At 33.7% G+C, this 21091-nt stretch overlaps 1 protein-coding gene across 1 annotated transcript in view; it reads right to left on the minus strand.

The window, feature by feature from the left end:
* The window catches only part of ADCY2 (adenylate cyclase 2), a 1612539-nt gene that overhangs the window by 140852 nt on the left and 1450596 nt on the right, over window positions 1–21091 (minus strand). The window contains exons 22-23 of the mRNA XM_053715803.1: window positions 19412–19596; window positions 8390–8474 (exon numbers count right to left, since the gene is read on the minus strand). Of these exons, the coding sequence (XP_053571778.1) occupies window positions 8390–8474; window positions 19412–19596 (270 nt within the window). The remainder of the gene's footprint in view (window positions 1–8389; window positions 8475–19411; window positions 19597–21091) is intronic.

Below are 21091 nucleotides of genomic sequence, written 5' to 3' on the forward strand. Positions count from 1 at the left end.
CTAACTATTAGCATTGCTTAATAATGGGATATGATTGAATATGTTTAAATAATCTTTGTTACACAATAGAACTTCATATCAGATATCTGTATTAGATTGTAATCATATCATGGTCAGCATATTGAAATACTTTAATAATCTTCATAGTATTCATTATAATATAATATGACTCTGTTATTTAAACACTCTAAAAACATGCTAATAATCTTGTTAATAAAACAGGACTCTGTATTTGACATTAGATTGTGAGCATATCGCAAATGGGTGCCATTTATGAGTTTTTGACTATAACGTCTTTTTAATACAATTATGAAAATTGCACTCACATACATATTATTTGAAGATTTTCTCTATTATATAAGATGAATTTGCTTGATATATAAAGTATTTGAAGTAACAGGCTGTGTAAATAAGTACATATGGCAGCATAAGTAATTAACAACCCCTATAAAAGGCACCATTGTAGTAATGCAAGGAGAGCTTGAGAAAGGCGTATTACCCGAAATGCGCTGCTCTCTTTTTTTGATCCATCTGAGGATCCATATTTGCCACAGACACGCTGAATTTGAAACGCCAAAACGGCGGTTTTGCTGTAACTGCTGAAATTGTCAAGCGTCCTTTGAATAATTGTACAGTCGCTTGTGCAAGCAGATCGAGTGCCCTGCTGTAAGGAATAAAGGAACAGCCTTTGGGACCGCTTTGGATAAAGGAACAGCCTTTGGGACCGCTTTGGGGGAGCCGTCTGACACCTTCCGGTGTAAGTAAGACATTAATCACCTCATTTGGAATTATTTGCTTTCTTGTGTCAAGTTTCTATTGTCTTTCTCTTGCATTAGGATTTGTTTGCTATGCTGGTGTATTCCTAACAAAGTGACTTTACTATATATTATTGGGTCTCCTCATTATCAAACTGATTGAAAAATCGTCCAGAGACTGATTTTGTTTGTTTACTACACTATATGTGGGTTATATTTTAAGGTTAAACCATTTTTATTTGTATGCCAAAATTGTATGGTTTATATGAATTTCTTTTTTTCTTTTTTCATTGTATTTTATTTTTATTTTTGTGAAGCAATTGCTTTTTTGAACAGTTTCTGTGATATTTTAAAGTGTTTTGTATTTTGTATGACTCATGAATTGTTTTGTATAATTAAATATGCATTTATAGTGATTGATTTTTAACACTGAATTTTTAACATTGAATTATATATATATATCATCTGAGTCTAATATAATTATCTTGAGATACTCTGTTTACTCATTAGGAGCATTTACTATTTCACAATTAGCCATCTAGTCTATAGTTTAGCTGTTTTTTCAGCGCCACAGATTTTAGTATTGATTAAGTATCTGGCTTGGTATTGATCATTCTAATAGTTTTTTTGTACATTATTTAAGGTGTTTTTTGGAGAAAATCACCTGTATCTGTAGGCTTCTAATAACTATAAATTTTGCGAGCGCAGTTCTAACTTTGCATATTTAGATAGATTTCCATTTTTCTCCTAATCTAGACCTGCTGCAGCAATTATGGCAGAAAGAAATGTGTTTGATTATAGAAAAGATTTATATAAGGATATGAATACTCTTTTTTTCTAGAGAGGTTGTGATCACCAAAGAAAATGTAGAATCATTTTATGATCTTATAAAAGAACTTGAAAACAAACTCCTTTTAGAAATGAAACATAGAATGGAGTATATATTCCTAGACAAATATTTGGAAGTAAAAAGAGTTCCTATGGGTCTAAAGAAAGAATGCACATTTAACATTGAGGACCCTGATTTTAAAATTAAATGGAGCAATATCCTAGAGGAGGCTTCATTTAATCTAATGAGATTAATTAAAGAGTATAGAAATTAAATTTTTAAAAAACTAGAATTAGAAATAAAAGACTTAGAAAATAAACTACAGGAGTTTACAGAATTAGAAGAGTTAAAAAAGAAAGAAAAAAAGATAAAAAAAAACTAATGGATTCATCAAAGGAGGAATTACTTAAAGTAAAAATAAGTAAATTTAATAGGGATAAGGAAGATTATCTATCACATATAGAAAATCCTGAGGATAATAAATACATCTCACATAGATGGAGAAGTGTGAGACAGGAAACAACTAACAATCCCAGGGCAGACAACTACAAAGAACTAGGTATAATAATACTTCCACAGAAAAGAGATATAATGAGAATAATGTTACTAATAGGAACTACAACATAAACCAAGGAAATTATAGAGATTATACAAACACATATTCTAACAGTAATTATAGGGATTATACAAACACAAATAGTGATATGAATAGGGAATACAATAATGATTATAAGGATTATACCAATACATGGAGATATGGCCCTAAAAAAACCTCTCTATCCTATAACAGAAACAGACAAAACTCCTATAATAATAGATATGAAAGAAACCTTAATGACAATAGGACATGGAATACAAATACAAATTATAACAGTTATCCCCAAAATAGGAATAGATCTGCAGATACAAATATAAGAATACCCACTGAAAACAGATTTGAACCACTAAGACACATACATGAGGATAATTATAATTCCCCTCAACCAAACCAAATAGGTTTAAGAAAAAGAAGAGCATCAGAAAAAGAGGAACCAGAGGGGGAACAAAACGGTAAAAAAAAAAAAATTGGGATTAAACAAAAACAATAGTAAAGGAATTTTCAATTTAAGTAATTTTGAAATAACTAAAACTCATGAAGATATCCTAAGTAAAGGACTCACCTTTGCCCCCACTAGTAAAATAGATAAATTCGGCACTTATATAGATGCACATAAATTTATAAAAAAGCTTACTGTAAAAAGGTGGTTTTCCAAAACAGAAACTGAAAAAAGATCAGATTCTACCCTGATAGACCAAAAAGGTTACCTACACTCTAATTTAAGAAAAAAAAATCTACATTTTACCCAAAACATGATAAGGGACATGCAATCGAAACAAAGGCTGATAACTAGAGATATAGAAAACATTAGAGATGAGAAAATTAGCAATGTCAAAAACAATCTGACTAAAAAGCAACTTGAAACTATTAGAGAATTGGAGAACAATGAAAGAATAGTGGTGAAGCCAGCTGATAAAGGGGGTGGTATAGTCATTTAAAATTCCCAAGATTATAATAAAATGTGTGAAGATATCCTGGGAGATAGTATAACTTATAATAAAATAACAATAAATCCTACTATAAAATTTATTTCACAATTGAAATAGATCTTGAGTAAAGCTAATGAAGAAGGCAAAATAAATAAAAAAGAAATGGAGTACCTTCATATAAAAACACCCAAAATTCCTCTACTATATTGTCTCCCTAAAATACATAAATCTCTAACCTCACCACCAGGGAGGCCAATAGTATTAGGGATTAATTGTATTACTTCAAACATTTCAGAATATATCGATGGATATCTACAAAAGTATGTTAATAATCTACCTTCCTTTCTAAAGGATTCTACAGAGATGCTAAAGCTATTAGAAAATGTAAAATGGGAAGATAATTATCTCTTTGCCACATGCGACATATCCTCACTATATATGTGCATCTCACATAAAGATGGCCTAGAAGTAGTACAACACTTTCTAGATAAAGATGAGACTATGGAATCCGAACAGAAATTGTTTATAATAGAGAGTATCAATTTTATACTAACCCATAAATATTTTAATTACAACAATGACATTTATATACAGAAATGTGGAACTGCAATGGGGACCAGATTTGCTCCAAGTTATGTGAATCTCTTTATGGGATTATGGGAGAAAGAATTTTTAGATTCAAGCATATTTGAGGCAAATCTGATCCTATACAGACGCTATATCAATGATATAATTTTAATTTGGAAGGGAACCCATCAGGACCTTGAACAATTCATTTTAGAAAGGAATACAAACAATACAAATTTAAATTTCACTAGCAAAATTAGCAATGAAAAAATAAGTTTCTTAGATCTTGAAATATATATTACAAATAAAATTATAAATACAAAAACACACTTCAAGTCGGTGGATGCTAATAATTTTATACATCAGACAAGCTGTTACCACCAGCTACTACGCATCTGAAAAAATTGCAGTAACGATATCGACTACGATATACAAGCAGAGGTTCTAAAAGAGACATTTATAGATATAGGATATAAGGAAAAGGATATTAATGAAATTAAAAATGAATTAAAAGTAAAAGACAGGAAGGAGTTACTAACAACAAAAACTAACAACAAAAAAGAAAGATAGAAATATGTTGAATGATAGTAAAGAAATGTTTGTCCCTTTCATCACAAAATATAGTCAGAATAACTAATAGAAAAAAGTATAAGGAAGCATTGGCCAATCTTAAAAAGTGATGACCTAATAGGAGAGTTTCTACCCAGATACCCAAAAATAATATATAAAAGATCCCAAAATTTGAAATCAATTCTGGCTCCTACAGAAATGAAAAGAAAAAACACTAGGGACCAGGACCTTATGGGAATAGTAATTAATGGATATTTTCCATGCCTAACGTGTAAGGCCTGTAAACATGCAGTAAAAACAAAAGAAATAAAATCCCATGTTACTGGTAAAAGTTATAAAATTAAGCAACAAATAAGATGTTCAGATAGAAATGTGGTCTACCTTCTTGAGTGTATTTGTGGCCTACAATACATAGGAGAATCAGAAAGACCCCTGAGAGATCGTATTAGGGAACATATTTTATCAATTGAAAATCATGATCAGGAAAGGAATAAAGAACTTCCCATCCCAAAACATTTCTATAGTTGCAATAAAGCAAATCCCAAATATCTAAAATATACAGGAATAGCAAAGGTCAAGAAAAATTGGATAGGCATGGATATACATAATAGCCTATTAAAATTAAAGAGTAAATGGATCTTCTAAATGAAGTCTCTGACCCCTAAAGGATTAAATGAAGAATTTGAGTTGGGATGTTTCCTTGTAGATTAGGTTTTAAATTTTAATTTATAATTATATTTCTCAATTTTTATAATTATATTGGTATCATCATTTTTTTATACAAATATTAACAAATAATAATGCATTATATATTAGAAATCCACTAGTATATCCTCTATAACACTGAATTCATTTGTTAGTTATAGTGTTGATTAATCTTCTAATGAAAACCTCCTTAAGATTTAAGTTGATGTTTGTGCCTGTCAACATCCACTGCAGTGTGTACGCTGTCGAACTTGTTTTTAACGAACTAGTGGACAAGTGTGCCCACTGTATGTGGGATTGGAAGATACAACTATGATCCCTATTCTATGAATTTTATTAAGTTAATAAAAAAAAAATTTTTTAAAGTGGTCTTTATATAATATTACCAGCATATTTAAATACTCTCATATTTCCAAAACGTAGTGTTTTTATCTTCTAAATAATCTAACTATTAGCTTTGCTTAATAATGGGATATGATTGAATATGTTTAAATAATCTTTGTTACACAATAGAACTTTATATAAGATATCTGTATTAGATTGTAATCATATCATGGTCAGCATATTGAAATACTTTAATAATCTTCATAGTATTCATTATAATATAACATGACTCTGTTATTTAAACACTCTAAAAACATGCTAATAATATTGTTAATAAAACAGGACTCTGTATTTGACATTAGATTGTGAGCATATCGCAAATTGGTGCCTTTCATGAGTTTTTGACTATAACGTCTCTTTAATAAAATTATGAAAATTGCACTCACATACATATTATTTGAAGATTTTCGCTATTATATAAGATGAATTTGCTTGATATATAAAGTATTTGAAGTAACAGGCTGTTGTAAATAAGTACTTATGGCAGCATAAGTAATTAGCAACCCCTATAAAAGGAACCATTGTAGTAATGCAAGGAGACCTTGAGAAAGGCATATTAGCCGAAACGCGTTGCTCTCTTGATTTTGATCCATCTGAGGATCCGTATTTGCCACAGACACGCTGAATTTGAAACGTCAAAACGGCGGTTTTGCTGTAACTGCTGAAATTGTCAAGCGTCCTTTGGATAATTGTACAGTCGCTTGTGCAAACAGATCGAGTGCCCTGCTGTAAGGAATAAAGTAACAGCCTTTGGGGGAGCCGTCTGACACCTTCCGGTGTAAGTAAGACATTAATCACCTCATTTAGAATTATTTGCTTTATTGTGACAAGTTTCTTTTGTCTTGTCTTTCTCCTGCATTAGGATTTGTTTGCAATACTGGAGTATTCCTAACAAAGTGACTTTAGTATATATTGGGTCTCATCATTATCAAACTGATTGAAAAATCATCCAGAGACTGATTTTATTTGTTTACTACACTATATGTGTGTTATATTTTAAGGTTAAACCATTTTTATTTGTATGCCAAAACTGTATGATTTATATGAATTTCTTTTTTTCTTTTTTCATTGTATTTTATTTTTATTTTTGTGAAGCAATTGCTTTTTTAACAGTTTCTGTGATATTTTAAAGTGTTTTGTATTTATGTATGACTCATGAATTGTTTTGTATAATTAAATATGCATTTATAGTGATTGAAATTTTAACATTTAATTATATATATATCATCTGAGTTTAATACAATTATCTTGAGATACTCTGTTTACTCATTAGGAGCATTTACTATTTCACAATTAGCCATCTAGTCTATAGTTTAGCTGTTTTTTTCAGAACCACAGATTTTAGTATTGATTAAAGGGACACTGAACCCAATTTTTTTCTTTCGTGATTGAGATAGAGCATGACTTTTTAAGCAACTTTCTAATTTACTCCTATTATCAATTTTTCTTCATTCTCTTGGTATCTTTATTTGAAATGCAAGAATGTAAGTTTAGATGCCGGCCTACTTTTGGTGAACAACCTGGGTTGTTCTTGCTGATTGGTGGATAAATTCACCCACCAATAAAAAAGTGCTGTCCAGATCCTGAACGAAAAAAAAGAAGCTTAGATGCCTTCTTTTTAAAAAAAAGATAGTAAGAGAATGAAGACAAATTTATAATAGGAGTAAATTGGAAAGTTGCTTAAAATTGCATGCTCTATCTGAATCATGAAAGAAAAAAAATTGGGTTCAGTGTCCCTTTAAGTACCTGGCTTGGTAACTATTGATCATTCTAATAGTTTTTTGTAGAAATCAGTTTGAGCCTAGCTAGGTTTAGCTTTTCAAAAATACCACCAAGTGAACAAAGTAAATTTAATGATAAAAGTCAATTGAAAAGTTGTTTAAAATTGCATGCCCTGTCTGAATCCTGAAAGTTTAATTTTGACTAGACTGTCCCTTTAACAGTGCAGTCCAGTCCCGAAATACCAGGCAATTCCTCTCGGAATGAGAGAAACAGCAAAACGCCAGATGTACATTTTGGCCTAGTGTGGACCTCATCAGTGAGCTGCAGCGATTTCCCTCAAGGCACACTGAGCAACGAGCCCATGTCTGGCTTCCTGCATCACCCTTAGGGAGATTTCTGTCAGGGTCGGTAATTGCATAAATAAAAAGAGAGAAGTGCTCAACCCAGGAAATGAACAATAGCATACTAGCTTGTTATATGGCTAGTTACCACCCTAGGAGCAGACTCTTTTTGCTCAAAATGTGCCTTTCACAAAGAAGAACTTTCCTGTGGTATATCAGTCTGATGCTGACTAAACAGTGCAGTCCAGGCCTTAAATACCAGGCAATCTGTCTCTGAACGAGAGAAATGTCAAAACCCCAGATGTATGTTTCGTCCTAGTGTGCACCTCGTCAGTTAGGTGCATCCATACCCATCTAGGCACACTGAGCAACGGGTTCACATCTGGCTTCCCACATCAATCTTAGGGAGACTTCACATAGGGTCATAATTTAAGATCAAGGGACTTTAAATACATCAACCATAGTCTTGCCAATTTTAACACTGAAACAGTATAGTTCTGAAAAAAATAATATTAATAATTAATCCTTTATTTAGTATAAAGCACCAATTTTAAAACTGAGTCATAGTTTTGGCTGTCTATGAGAATATGTCTGCACGCCACTGACAAGGCCATAGAAGACCAAAGCTTCCAATGTCTCTCAGAGGGAGTTTGACGTTTCCTTCAGTTTGTAAATTATATCAATAACTGTTTATTTTTCTCATTAAAAAAAATACTGAAATAGTAAAAAACAAACAAAAAAAAAAAGAAACAATTTGCTAGTATCGGTAATATTAAAATGACATTTTTTAATGAATTAGAGTGGGTAGTTTTTGTATTATTATGTCCATTTAAAGTCAATTTTAAATATTGATTCTTTCTAAACTTTATTGATTAATTTGTATTTTAACTATTTTAATAATTCTAGGTTTTTAAAAAAAGATTTCATATATTTATAAACACCATGCTTTTTTATACTAACATGATTATTGAATAATTTTAAATTCTTACCTGTCTCCCTAGAACAAGCAGTGTAACAAAAAATATAAACAGGGATACAGAACCCATTGTCTTCAGGTCTTTCAAAACCCCTGGCCTGAAAGTAAAAAGTTGCTCCCATTACACAAGTATATAACAACAAAGCAAGAGAATAAAGCATACAGACAGTCCAACTTAAACGTAACTATTTATTTTACAATATGAGGCCCATTTTTCAAGCTCTGTATGGCGCATTTGGGCCTGTGTTTCTGGCGAGTCTTCAGACTCACCAGAAACAGCAGTTATGAAGCAGCGGTCTAAAGACCACTGCTCCATAACCCTGTCCGCCTGTTTTGAGCAGACAGGAATCGCCACAATTCAACCCGATTGAGTACGATCGGGTTGATTGACACCTCCCTGCTGGCGGCCGATTGGTCGCGAGTCTGCAGGGGGTGGCGTTGCACTAGCGGCTCTTGTGAGCTGCTGGTGCAATGCTGAATACGGAGAGCGTATTGCTCTCCACATTCAGCGAGGTCTTGCGGACCTGATCCACACTGTCGGATCAGGTCCACAAGACCTTTGATACAAAGGTCTCTATAAGTCTTCTTTTCTTTTTTACTATGTAATGTTCCTAAACCCAAACACATTAACAGCAAACAACTGTATAAAATATATTTTTCCTTGTGTCCAAGTTTAACAGCTTTATAAGTTTAAACTCATTATATAATAGTAAATAAAAAGTTTTCTTCCATTTCAAATCCTTTACTTTCTAATTTTCTGTTTTCTAAGGTTATCTAATTTAATATTTATGACAGCTTTTCAATACAGAAATGGCAAAACTAATATTTATCCTTTCACATAGCTGCTGTTAAATGTCAATATGGAGTCACACAGTGATTATGCCTGCAGCAAATAACCTGAGACAAATCAATGTCAACTCCTAACCTAACTATTCTAGTATATAAAATTATCACATGCAGACTTTTTCTATACACCAAGGAGAAGTATTAGAACACAATATATTTTACCTGAGCAGAGTTTGTGAACCTGCTGCCAAATTACTATGGTTTGTAGAGTGCTGAATGTTTAAAATGATTACCAAATTAAATGTGTATTAAATCTTTATTTTTAAAGCAAATGTGTCTTTTTAAGTTGAATAGATACCCAGCGTTGGTCAATGTCTCACTGCAATTACTGAGTCACTTCATAATTCTTTGTGTTGTTTATATTGGTACATAAGTAAATTTGATTTTTTTGCACACTTCTAGTAGAATCGTGTTCATTACTGGAAGCACAAATGAATCCCTGATATCTGAAAAGCGGTTTCCTGTCTCTAATACGCCCCTCCCTTTTTGTGCCAATTGTAGTTCACATATAGTCAAGCCAGGGGCGAAACTACAGGGGGTGCAGAGGTCGCAATAAAAAACGTTGACCTGCCACTGCCTGCACTGATATCATGTGAGTGTGACATGATGCTTCACTAGTGTCTCTGACTACAGGGGTTAGTGTTTCTGTTTTACCCATTGGTGTTTATGTGTGTGTATGTATGTGACTGTGTGTGTATTTATGCATGTATGTGTTTGTGTGTATGTTTCTGGTACCAGCAAATTACAGACCTTGTTACTACAGCATGGGGGGGGCAGGGGGTAAACAGTGTCAGTCTATACAGTACCACTATATACAGTACGGGGGGGCTGGACCATGTTACAGACTACTGTGGTCACTTTATAAAGTACTGGGGCAGGTAGGGTCAGGCCAGCCATCTCACTGACAGATTACAGACTGTGTCACTGACTCACTATATACAGTACTGGTGGGTTAAACAGTGTCACTATATACAATAATAGGGGGTCAGACTGTGGGCACAGGGTACCTCCTTTTGCAGACATGTAGTATGATTCAAATTTTTCTGTGTTAAATGAAGAAAAAAAAAAGAGATGTATCAAATTCACTTTTTTTTTTTTTTGGGGGGGGGGTGGGTGTGGGGTGGGGGGGCCCTTCTTAGATTCTTGCACCTGGGCCCTGTGGTTTCTAGTTACGCCTCTGAGTCAAGCAAGAATAAGTTTGGGAAGGCTGAAGAGAAAGGAGTTTGACCATTTATCAGGCTGTGATTGCAGCTTCTGAGCTTGTGAGAGAGCCTGCAATGTTAGTTAAGAAGTAGAATTCTTAAGATCACTTATTCCTAACATCTTGATGCAGCAGAGTTAAATAATCCCTGTCAAGTGCAAACCAGGATGATTAACATGCCTTGCTTTCATGCGATTGGTTGAATGAGAACCGGCGGTACAGCTTCATGAGCTGCAATGCCGGGGCAGAAATGTTGCCAGCAGCAAACCTTGTCCGTCAACCATTTGATAAATTGTGTACAATATCTTGTGGAAAAAGCTCACTGCAATATTGCTACTCGAAAATTGTACAATTTGTAATGATTTATATCTGCCTCTTAGCTAGTGAATCACTCCCGATTATATTCGATGGAGCTGCACCTATCACAAAAAAATTCCACTGTGAAGTATACTGGTATCACAACTATGTTTTCAAACCCTCACAGAACAAATTAATTAAAACTTCTCAAGGTTAACTCTGCCACTTTGGGCTCCATGTACTAAGCGGCGGGGGGACAGCTTCTCAACTCGCGAAGCTGTCCGCCTGCCCGCCTTCGCTACACACGGGCAGCGGATCTGTTGATCCGCTTGCCCGTATGTATCATTATACACTCATCGGAGTGTGTAATGCCCGCCTCTTCCTTTGCGCAACTGAAGGGGCTGTCAATCACCGAGAGCGTACGAGCTAGCTCTCAGTGATTTTCCCTCGCTACCTCAGAGGTGGCGTAAGGTGTAAGAAGCAGCGGTCTAATGACCGCTGCTTCTTACATTGCGGGAAGCAGGCTCGCATATGCAAACCTGCTCCGCAAGAGCTCCAGAGCAGCTTTCGCTGTTTTGTACATGGAGCCCTTTATGACAGTGGTTAGCACTGTTGTCTGTGGACTAAAGCACAAATGGGCTCCTCTAAAATATGGAAATGGTGGGTGGAGATTGGCTATTGAAAACTAATTGCAGTAAAAAGGATGTTAATTTGTTTTAAAAATGGTAAGACTTAACTATGTTGTTTCATAGCAACACCACATAAATGTCTTCTAATTACAAAATGTTTAATGTCCTTTTAAAGAGAAATACAAGAAAATTATTAGGTAACCTCAGTTTTGTTATAGCAAGATAAGGCCGTGCAACATACTTCTCAGGGGCAATGTAATCATTATAAATTCTGCATTGTGGTCTGAGGTATATATAAAAACTCCCAACTAAGCCTCTAGATCTCCCTGGAACATTAAGGTCCAGCCCCTGGAGATACTTTCTGCTCTATTCAGTAAAACTAATTTACCATACAAAATTATGTGTATATTTTATAATTACAAACATTTTTAGAAATAATTTTACTAGTGTTGAAGTTTTAAATGTCCACTATAGTGTTAAAATCACATGCTCTAATTCAAATGCACATGTCATTTTAACACTAGCAACACTGTAAATGCTATGTGTTTAACCCCTGTGGAAACTGCTGCTGATCTAATCCCAGTGCTGCTAATTGGACTGATATAACCCCTTTGCAGGGGTTAAACACACAGCATTACATCATGGCTAGTGTTAAAATGACATGCTCTAATGGATGAGATCATGCCATTTTAACACTATAATGGCTCTTTAATCATAGCTTTTTCATGTTGCCTACACTTCTCCTTTGATATGATAAATGCTAATGGTAGTAATGCCCACTAATGAAATGCTGGAAAAAAGATGAACTTTAAACATGATCTCACCTTTACAACCAGGTCCCTTAGCAATCAAAGAGTGTCTATGTCCCCCATTTATGAAATGCCTAATGGACAAGATTCATTCCCATGAACCTGTCTGTTGGCAGTTATCATTGTACAAGCAAATGCTTGTGTAGCCACACCCCCTTCTCTCGCGCAACCAATAGTGCAAGAGCAAAACTTGTCAATCATCCCAATCATATTTGACTGGGATGATTTAACTTTGCCACCTTTAAGTTAGTGGAGAGTTAGCAGCAGTGGTCTTTAGCCCTATAAATGTAGGCCATAAAGCTTTACCCCAAACCTTATGTCTCTGCACCCTCAACCAATAGACTGTAAGCTCTTCAGAGCAGGGTCATCTTACTCTTGTACTAGATTAGTCTGTTATGTTTTAGTATTTTATCACAAATCTTTGTCATTGTATACCCCTTTCTCTATTATGCTATGGAATTTTGTGGCGCTATACAAATAAAAGATAATAATATCAGTAGGATGGCTGGGAATTGTATGTTCAGTTTATTTTTTAGAGGTTTTAAAATGCTCTAGATAAAGTTTCATAAGGTTCTAAGTGAAAAAAAAATTATTAATGGGGAGTATTTTTTTTTTAACTGTAAAGTAATTAACGTAACATGCATATATGTACAAACAGTAAGAAGTCAGCCATTTGTAATTATCCCAAAGAAGCGTATTTATTCAGTAAACAGTGTCCACTCCACAGTATAACACAGCCAACATGTACAAGGAAACCTCTTACCCATTTTGTATGGATATATCCCAAACTTTATCAGAAAGCTGTAATATATAGGTGCAATTAAGGGGACATGAAATCCCACTTTTTTTTCCCACGATTCAGAATAAACATGTAATTTTAAACAACTTTCCAAATTACTTCTATTATCTAATTTGCTTTATTCTCTTGGTATCCTTATTTGAAAAGCACACCATGTTAGGCTCAGGACAAGCATTGGTGGCTACAAGATTACAAGTTGTGCGCTAAACCGGGTGCGTAAATAACGCAAAAAAATGAGCGGTATTGCACTCTCCAAAGCGCTGCCATTACAAGTTATGGAAAAAATTCTTTTGTTGTGCAGTATGGTGCGTTAAGCTTCATACCGCACAAAACCCAAGGCCTGACTTGAGGTGCTCATGCACGTCTTCCCCCATAGACATCAAGTGTTAGAAAAAAATCAGCCAATAGGATTTTAGTAGATCTCATCCTATTGTCTAATTTGAATTTTTCAGCCAATAGGAATGCAAGGTACCCGAATATAAAATGGGTACCTTGCATTCAAGCTTCAGTGTGTGGTATCGATCGCATGAAGAGGATCCTCCACGCTGGATGGCTCCATGGCCGCTGGTCCTGTTCCTCGGCCGCCTCCACTCCGCCATCACCCTGGACGAAGAAAGAACAGGTCCCTGCACTGGATGAAGATGTCACCACCTAGAAGAAGACCTTCCCCGACGGACTTTAGGAATGATGAGTACCTATTTTGGGGTTAGATTTAGGCTTTTTTTTTATTTATTTATTTTTATTTTATTTATTTTTTTAGATTAGGGATTTTTTTATTTTATTTTATGGGGCTGCAAATGAGCTGAATACCCATACAAATGCCCCGTTTTTTTAACGTTAGGTTTTTTATTTTGGCATGTTTGGTGGTTTGGGGGGTTTACTGTTAGGGGTTAATTTGTATTTTTGAGGTAAAAGAGCTGTTTAACTTAGGACAATGCCCTACAAAAGGTCCTTTTAAGGGTTATTGGTAGCTCAGTGTTAGATTAGGGTTTTTTTTTATTTTGGGGGGCTTTTTATTTTAATAGGGGTATTAGATAAGGTCTAATTTTTTTATTTTTGATAACTTTTTTACGTAGAAGTATTTTGTATTTTAATTTTAAATTTGTATTTTTTTATTTGATGTAATTGATATTAATTTAGGGGGTGTTAGGTTAGGGGGCTTAGTGATTAAATTAGTTATTTGCGTTGTGGGGGATGGCGGTTTAGGGGTTAATAGTTTAATTAGGTATATGGCGTTGTGGGGTATGGGGTTTAGTGGTTAATAGTGTAATTAGGTTTATTGCGTTGTGGGAGATGGAGGCTTAGGGGTTAATAGTTTTAGTTTATTAGTAGTGATATGGGGGGCCGGCAGTTTAGGGGTTAATATGTTTATTTTAGTAGCAATGTGGGGGCCGGCGGTTTAAGGGTTAATAGGTTTATTGTTGGCGATGTGGGGGGTCAGCGGTTTAGGGGTTAATAGGTTTAATATATAATTTGTGATGCGGGGGATGGCTGTTTAGGGGTTAATAGGTAGTTTATGGGTGTTAGTGTACTTTGTTAAATTTTAGTTATGAGTTTTGTGAAACATTTTTGTTTTGCAAAATCCATAACTACTGGTCTTAGATAGAGGAATGGATTGCGGCGGTATATACAGGTGCAATGAGAATCCCACACTCAAAAGTCATTTTTTGAGTGCGGAATGGAGAGTTGCATAAAGGCTAAAACGCTAGCGGTATAGTTGTACCACTGTGACTTGTAATACGGGAGACCTGCATATTCCGCACGCAATGGTTAATTTTTCAGCGGTATAGCTGTACTGCAAAACTTGTAATTTTGCTGATAGTGCATTGCTGCTTGATCAACAAAAGGATACCAAGAGTGTGAAGCAAATTTGATAATAGAAGTAAATTGTAAAGTTGGTTAAAACTATATGCTCTATCAGAATCATAACCAAAATTTGGATTTCATGTCCTTTTATTCTCTGCACTACAAAACAACTTCTTAAGATAAATGTTTTATAAGTAGATACAATGAAAACAAATAAGTAAAGGATTTTGAAGTCCTGTGATACACTACTTTTATTTTGTCTCTTCTTTGCTATAGCCAGTTGTACTGATGTAAATGAGATTGACACTAATGGAATTAGTATGTATCAAGTAGCAGGGTCAGTTAAAGGGATACTCAAGTCAAAATTAAACTTTCATTATTCAGATAGAGCAAGCATTTTTAATCAATTTTCCAATTTACTTCCATTAACAAAATGTGCACAGTCTTTTAATATTTACACTTTTTGAGTCACCAGCTCTTACTGAGCATGTGCAAGAATTCACAGACTATACGTATATGCATTTGTGATTGGCTGATTGCTGTCACGATACAGGAGGAGTGTAAATAGAAATAACTGACATTTGTGAGAAAAAAAAATGTACTACTCATTTGAAGTTCAGACTAAATACTATTGCATTGTCTTTTTATCATGTTTTTGTCGATTATACAAATCTACTGTATTTTCTGGTCCTTCAAACAGCAGCACACTGCAATAGTCTACAGTAAATACTCTAGCTTCTCCTAATGAGGTGAAAAGCATAATTAGCTTGTGTCAATTACAGAAGAAAAGAAGAAAGATAAATAGCGAGGGCTTCGTTATTTTTTACTATACATAAAAGGGACTTTGTACTCAAAAATGTACTAAATCTATAAGAAAGATCGGAATCCAGACGTTTTTTTTTTTGGTCTAACAAAAATGTAGAGTAAATACTGAACACATGGGCGAGCCAATCACAATCAATATATATATATATATATGCAGCCACCAATCAACAGCTAGAACCTAGGTTTTCTGCTGCCCCTGAGTTTGCCTAGATAAACTTTTCAGCAAAGGATAACAAGAGAAGGAAGCAAATTAAACAATAGAAGTACATTGGAAAGTTGTTTAAAATTGTATGCTCTATCTGAATCATGAAAGAAATTTTTTTGGGTTTCATGCCCCTTTAAGTTGTTGAATTGAGTTATTTTATGTTAAAAAATTGTCTTAAGCGAGTTTCTTAATAAGCAGTACATATGTATGTATTTTCTATTTTCTGTATGTATTTTGTTGATTTTTTAAATGAAAAGAAGTTAACACAACCTATGCAGTGAACAAACTTAAAGGGACAGTAGAGTGAAAATTCAACTTAAATGGATTGGATAGAGCATGGAATTTTAAACAATTTTCCAGTTTAGTCTATCCTCAATTTTGCTTAGGTCTTTTGGTATACGTAGTTAAATAGTAAACTTAGGTGAGCTCAGGAGTGTGCCTGTGTCCTTAGCCATCTAGCAGCAGTCCTTGCAACAATGTTTAAAGCAATGTTATACATAGTTGCAAACACTGCTGTGATAGAATGCTACATACACTCTACAGAAGTAGAGTCTGTAACTATGTATAACATTGCTATAAACATTTTCCCAAACAATGCTGCCAGATGGCTAAGGACTTGTGCATGCTCCTGAGCTCACCTACGCTTACTTGTTAACAAAGGCTACCAAGAGAACTAAGCAAAATTGATAAGAGAAGTAAATTGTAAAATTGCTTAAAATTGCATGCTCTATCTAAATCATAAATGTTTGTTTGTCTTTACTATCCCTTTTAAACTCAGTAATAGGGTATTTATTCAACTCTTAGGGGTCGATTTATGAAAGTGCGAACGGACATGATCGGCTGTAGAGATCATGTCTGCTGCACATCGATAAATGCCGATAGCATACTCTGTTGGCATTTATCATTGCACAAGAATTTCACTAGCAATGCTTGTGCAATGCCGCCCCGTGGACATTTGCAGCCAATAGGCCGCAAGCAGGGTGTGTCAATCAACCCGATCATATGCGATCGGGCCGATTGCTGTCCGACACCTCAGAGCAGACAGATGAGTTAAGGAGCAGTGGTCTTAAGACTGCTGCTTCTTAACTCTTGTTTCCGGTGAGCCTGAAGGCTCGCACGGAAACCGAGGCATTGGGGCCAATACGGGGCTAAATAAATTGGCCCCTCTGTGCACAATCTATTTATTTGCAGAAATTTACCTGACTAAAAAACAAAAACAGTAAATGTTGTATGTGGAAATGTTTGGACACCCATTCAGTTAGTTCCTAGTAATACTGCCTTTGGCAAAATTCACAACCTCCGAAAGCTGTGCCAGCTGTCAATCTTTTCTTGCTTTAGGAATATTTCCTCGCTCTTCCTTACGGAACACTTCTAGTTATGAAACATTTTTTACTTTGCCTCATACGCACTGCATATAAATCCCTAGATTTTATTATTATTATTATTATTATTATTATTATTATTATTATTATTATATTAAGTTATTTGTAGAGTGCCAAACAATTCCATAGTGCTATAAACATAGGCATGATATGCAAGGTGACATTTATAGGGATCAAGTGGGTAGAGGGCCTTGCCAAGAGTTGCACTATTGTAGTCAGCTCTTATGAAGGCAATCTGCAAACAGCTGGGCTCATAGGCTTACATTCTAAGGGGGTTCAAGGTGATAACAAAGGAAGAGAAGTATAGGTTGTATGCATCTCTGAACAGCGCTTGAAACTTTCAAAACTGGGGGAGAGTCTTGTGGAGCGAGGCAGAGAATTCCATTAATGGGAGCCAGTCTGGAGAAGTCCTGTAAACGGGAGTGTGAGGAGGTAACAAGAGAGGAGGAGAGGAGGAGGTCATGAGCAGAGCGAAGGGGATGGGAGGAGAGTAACTGGAGACAAGTTCTGAGATATAGGGGGAGTAGTGCAGTTGAGGGCTTTGTATGTCAGAGTGAGAATTTTGTTTCTAATTCTGGAGGCTAGATTGAGTCAGTGAAGGGATTGGCAGAGAGGTGCATCAGATGAAGAGCGACTTGTAAGGAAGACGAGCCTGGCAGAGACATTCATTATGGATTGTATAAGAGAGCTAGATGACAGCTAGGAAGACAAGAGAGGATGGAGTTGCAGGAGTCAAGGGGGGGAATGATGAGATATTGGATTAAAATCTTAATTTTGTCTTGTAAGAGGATTTTAAAAATGTTGGATTTTAAAGATGTTTTTGAAGTGACAGTCAAGTCCAAAAAAAGTTCATAATTTAAATAGGGAATGTAATTTAAAACAACATTCCAATTTACTTTTATCACCAATTTTGCTTTGTTCTCTTAGTTAAAAGCTAAACCTAGGAGGTTCATATGCTGATTTTTTAGACCATGAAGACTGCCTCTAATCTGAATGCATTTTGACCACTAGAGGGCATTAGTTCATGTGTTTCATATAGATAACATTGAGCTCATGAACGTGAAGTTACCCAGGAGTGAGCACTGATTGGCTAAAATGCAAGTCTGTCAAAAGAACTGAAACAAGGGGGCAGTTTGCAGAGGCTTAGATACAAGGTAATTACAGAGGTAAAAAGTATATAAACATAACAGTGTTGGTTATGCAAAACAGGGGAATGTGTAATAAAGGGATTATCTTTCTTTTTAAACAACAACAATTCTGATGTTGACTGTCCCTTTAAGTTGCAAGTGGCAGGAATTTACCAAAGACATTTCTGAGGACTGCAAAGGTCATTCCAAAAAAAACTAATCTTTGCTGAAGTAGTTTATGATTATGATTGTTTTAAGGTGTGTTTTGGACCATTCTCTTGTTAGAATATACAAAAAAAATTGCCATCAGTTTCTTCACTTACAGTGGGAAGATAGCTTTCAGGATTTGTTGATATTAAACAGAATACATTCTCTTCTTTACCTTTAAAATATTTATGGCTAGAATACAAGTGGCACGCTAACTGTAGCATGCAAGCAATATTGTGTTTTTCGGCTTTTGCGTGCAACAGAAATAGCGCACATATGAGTTGGAAGTAAATGCATTCACTCGAGCACAATCAAGATTTATGCAATTCAGGTTTGTGTGACTTCAAAGCTTGTGTAAAGGGTAAGAGAAGAAAAAAGGTTGCACTAAAGACAACATAAATACATATAAAAGTACAGTTACAATGATATTAGCCCTATTTGATAAAAATAAATAAAATAAATATAAAAGTTATAAGGGCTCAAAAATATAGTATAAGATATTTTAAACAAAAAGGGCTCCTAAGGGCTTTACTATATATATATATATATATATATATATATATATATATATATATATATATATATATATATATATATATATATATATATATATATATATATATACATACATACATACACTAGTCAAAATATATATATAGTGTGTTTGTGTATATATTAATATAGATATATTAGAGCATAGTGGATTCTTTGGTGACATTTTTAATTAAACTGCTTACATACTTTTATATATATATATATATATATATATATATATATATATATATATATATATATATATATATATATATATATATATATATATAATATAATAAAAATAATACCATGCAAAGAAAAGATAAACTATAAACAAAAAGTGTGAGTTTTATAATTAAATATCATACCTTTCAAGTGGTATTGTTGCGTAGAGGTATGTGCTGTAAGCATCAAGCATGGACGAATGTGTTTGTAGAAGGATAATATTGTAGACCACCAGTGCAATAAGCATTATTATTAGTTTCAACTCATAATTTATCCTCAAGAAGACAGAACAGGAGATAAATCCCAGGATACAGCTGTATATAAAGTACTGTTAAAAGAAAACAGATGGGTTTAATCAGATTAATTTATTTGTATGTAGGTAAATAAAATATGCTATAGAGACACTGAACGTAGCATGAATGAAAAGATATGCATATCAGAAAATTACATTTTCGGACAACACCTTTCTCAAGCCAAGTTATCAAAAATTGGAAAAGCAAGATATATATATATATATATATATATATATATATATATATATATATATATATATATATATATATATATATATATATATATATACTATATACTGTGTATATATATATATATATATATATATATATATATATAGAGAGAGAGAGAGAGAGAGAGAGAGAGAGAGATCCATAAACCCTACCTCCTTTAAGTTTATAATAAATTATCAACACCTATATATTTTTAAATTAGTAAACGGTTAAACTTAAATAACAAATGCAATATAAATGATAAAGTTGTTCAAAAGTATAATGTCAGTATAAAATATGTATATCAAGTAACATCAGAAAGTATTATATTTTAATTTCAATCACATATACAGTAACATAGTAAGTGAATAGGTGAAATATAAAAACCTTACTACATTTTTCAATCATTTTGATGCATACACAGACACTCACTCACACTCATCACAATAACAAGTAATATGGATATGGAACTTTTTTAGCAGATACTAATCAGAGAATAAGTTTTGTGATTTGAAAAGAAAGTGATAAATATAGATTAACCAATTAATTCACATCATTCATTTAAATGTTTTATTCTGTACCATCTTCCATGCATCTTAATAATATTTTCTAAAATATGAAAGTTAAATGAACTATCATCTTTCTTTTCTTTAAATTGTGCGGATAGGTCAGGGATACATTTATGAATACTATATATGATGAGTCATTCTGTCTTTTATTTTCAGACTGGTCCTGCCAATATAATTTAGGCCACATGAACACTTAATAAATAAACAATATATTTAGACCGGCATGTACTGTATATCATACAAATATAAGATCTCTTACCATTAACTGTATTTGTTATTTCACTACCTCCTAAAACACTACTATAATTAGTCTAACAATTCTGACAAGGACAAGTACACTATTAACCATTATTAATGGTATGATAGTCTTTAAATATCACTTTAATAGAACTAACATCAGAATGTATAACTTTGATCATATAAATTAATATGAAGGTGAAAGTCCCATAAAGGTAAAATCTGAAATGCTTTAGTATTTCTATTACTATTTTTGTTTAAATATATATCAATAACATTTAATAATAAACAATTTAACCTGCTTATTTCTTTTTTAATTATTTATTTCTAACTTTTACTTAATGTTTTTATAATATGATATATAGTTTACATTCGCCTATCTATCTATCATCTATCTATCATCCAGATTTGTAATGCTGTGACTTTTTTAATTTAAAATTTACTTTAACTACAGAAACATATGGAACACAAAACAGGAAATGATTGAACAGTATAGTATAAAAAATATAATAGA

Source organism: Bombina bombina, chromosome 5 (genome assembly GCF_027579735.1).
Source record: "Bombina bombina isolate aBomBom1 chromosome 5, aBomBom1.pri, whole genome shotgun sequence".
In the NCBI taxonomy this organism is placed as follows: domain Eukaryota; kingdom Metazoa; phylum Chordata; class Amphibia; order Anura; family Bombinatoridae; genus Bombina; species Bombina bombina.